Source organism: Glycine soja, chromosome 3 (assembly GCF_004193775.1).
Source record: "Glycine soja cultivar W05 chromosome 3, ASM419377v2, whole genome shotgun sequence".
Taxonomy (NCBI): Eukaryota; Viridiplantae; Streptophyta; class Magnoliopsida; order Fabales; family Fabaceae; genus Glycine; species Glycine soja.
In genome coordinates, this window is record NC_041004.1 from 34,666,537 (window position 1) to 34,668,636 (window position 2,100).

At 33.6% G+C, this 2,100-nt stretch overlaps 1 protein-coding gene across 1 annotated transcript; it reads left to right on the plus strand.

Moving 5' to 3' along the window:
* The first annotated feature begins 617 nt into the window (after positions 1-617).
* Positions 618-1,802, plus strand: LOC114406558 (metalloendoproteinase 4-MMP-like). Its single transcript, XM_028369293.1, has one exon. It carries the CDS (start codon positions 638-640, stop codon positions 1,739-1,741), a length of 1,104 nt encoding a protein of 367 aa, XP_028225094.1. The 5' UTR covers positions 618-637; the 3' UTR covers positions 1,742-1,802.
* The last annotated feature ends 298 nt before the right edge of the window (positions 1,803-2,100 follow it).

Sequence of the window (2,100 nt, forward strand, 5' to 3'; positions counted from 1 at the left end):
TGTATTACTTTAAAAAACAACTAATCACACCTGTGAAAAAGGCTTGTAGAAATAAAATGATAGTGAAATTCTTGTTACTTTTACTTTTAAAGTATTTATGCGAATTAAATGCGTTTCTTTTAATATAGTTAACTGTCAATACCTTCCATATGGTGATAAAATCATGCAAAATCTATCAACTAAAAAAAAATATCACGACGATGAATACGAGATTTTGGCCATGATTTACCATATTTCTAAAGAATAATGATATATAAATATTCACTTATTTTAACACTCCATTAATATTTCTTATTTTTTTATATTTTTTCTTTTTATCACAACATAAATCCGATAATATTTATATTTTCTTTTCTTATTTTTTTTCTTTATCTAAGTGTTTTATAACATAATGAATGTGAATATAGTTTTATAACATAATGAGTTTTCATCAAATTTTCTCTCTGAAATATTAGTCTTATCCGTGTACCCATAACTATATATGAATCATCATATGCAAATCAATATGTTCCAAAATGGTTATAATGATTATTTAATTAATCCCTGTTCTATAAAGTTGACCCTATATATATTATGCTTTGCATTAAAGCTTCCATCTATATATCCCTCCAAAATCCACAACCTCTAAGCAACAACCATGTTCCTTTCACTCAGATATTCCTTCACGTTCTTCTTCATTCTCCTCCTCTTATCACCTTCACACATTAATGCTTCAACAACAATACTAACACAATCAGCCACCAAAATAGCCATCACAAACCACAACATTATTCAGAGCCTCAACAATGCTAGAAGAGGCACCAAAATCACGGGCATATCGCAATTCAAACGTTACCTCCATCGTTTCGGGTACTTATTACAAAAGAGCAATACTAGTTTCAGTGATGAATTTGATGCCACGTTGGAATTAGCTCTCGTTAGATACCAACGAAACCTTGGACTCCAAGTAACCGGGAAGCTCGATTCCAACACGGTTTCTCAAATGATCACACCAAGATGCGGTGATCCAGACACAAATGACACAACACCCCACAATCACAATCATCATCACAATCACGTTCACAACGTGCATTCAACAAAGAATTTTGTGTTTTTCCCGGGAAAACCACGTTGGTCACGTTCCATGCCAATGACACTAACCTATGCCTTCTCACGTGAGAACATGATCCATAGTTTGAGCAAGAAGGAGATAATAGAGGCATTCCAACGTGCATTCATGAGGTGGGCTTCGGTTATTCCGGTTAGCTTTGTTGAGGTGAGTGACTTTGAACTCACGGACATAAAAATAGGGTTTTACAATGCGGAGCATGGCGATGGTGAGCCCTTTGATGGAGAGCTTGGAGTGCTGGCCCACTCCTTCTCGCCAGAGATCGGCCGCCTCCACCTAGACGCGGCCGAGACGTGGGCCGTGGATGACTTCCGGTCGACCGCGTCGGAGGTGGCAGTGGACTTGGAGTCGGTGGCCACACATGAGATTGGACACTTGTTAGGGTTGTCTCATAGTTCGTTAAAAGAGGCTGTGATGTATCCAAGTTTGAGGCCTAGAGATAAGAGGGCTGATTTGAATATTGATGACATAAAAGGGGTGCAATCTCTATATGGCTCAAACCCTAATTTCAGATCCGAGTGGTCACTAGAGTCTGATATGTCTGCAAATCATGGTTCTGGACTTGTCAAACATTTGAGGTTGGCTTCTAGTTTGATAATTATAATTTCCCTCATTCATAGTTTATGTTCATGATTTGAATTTTTTTCTTAAATATATTTTTCATACTTATATAATATACTTATTTTTCAGTTTACAACCTAAAAAATATTTTTTATATTTTATTTTACTATATAACATTTTTTAACTTTTATTTTATTATATATTTTTCATACTTATATAATATACTTATTTTTCATGATCAGTCTAAATTTATTAAGTGATAAAATGATATTTTATTAGCTTGCAAGATCATCACTTAATTGATGATATGATATTTTATTAACTTTGAAATGTCATCACTTAATGGATCAAAACTCATATGAAAAAATAAAATAAAAAAATAATTTTTAGGTTATAAACTGAAATATGAATATTTTACATGAAAAATATAT

Coding starts and splice junctions, on each gene's coding strand:
- LOC114406558 (XM_028369293.1), top strand. CDS start 638: ATGTTCCTTTCACTCAGATATTCCTTCACGTTCTTCTTCATTCTCCTC.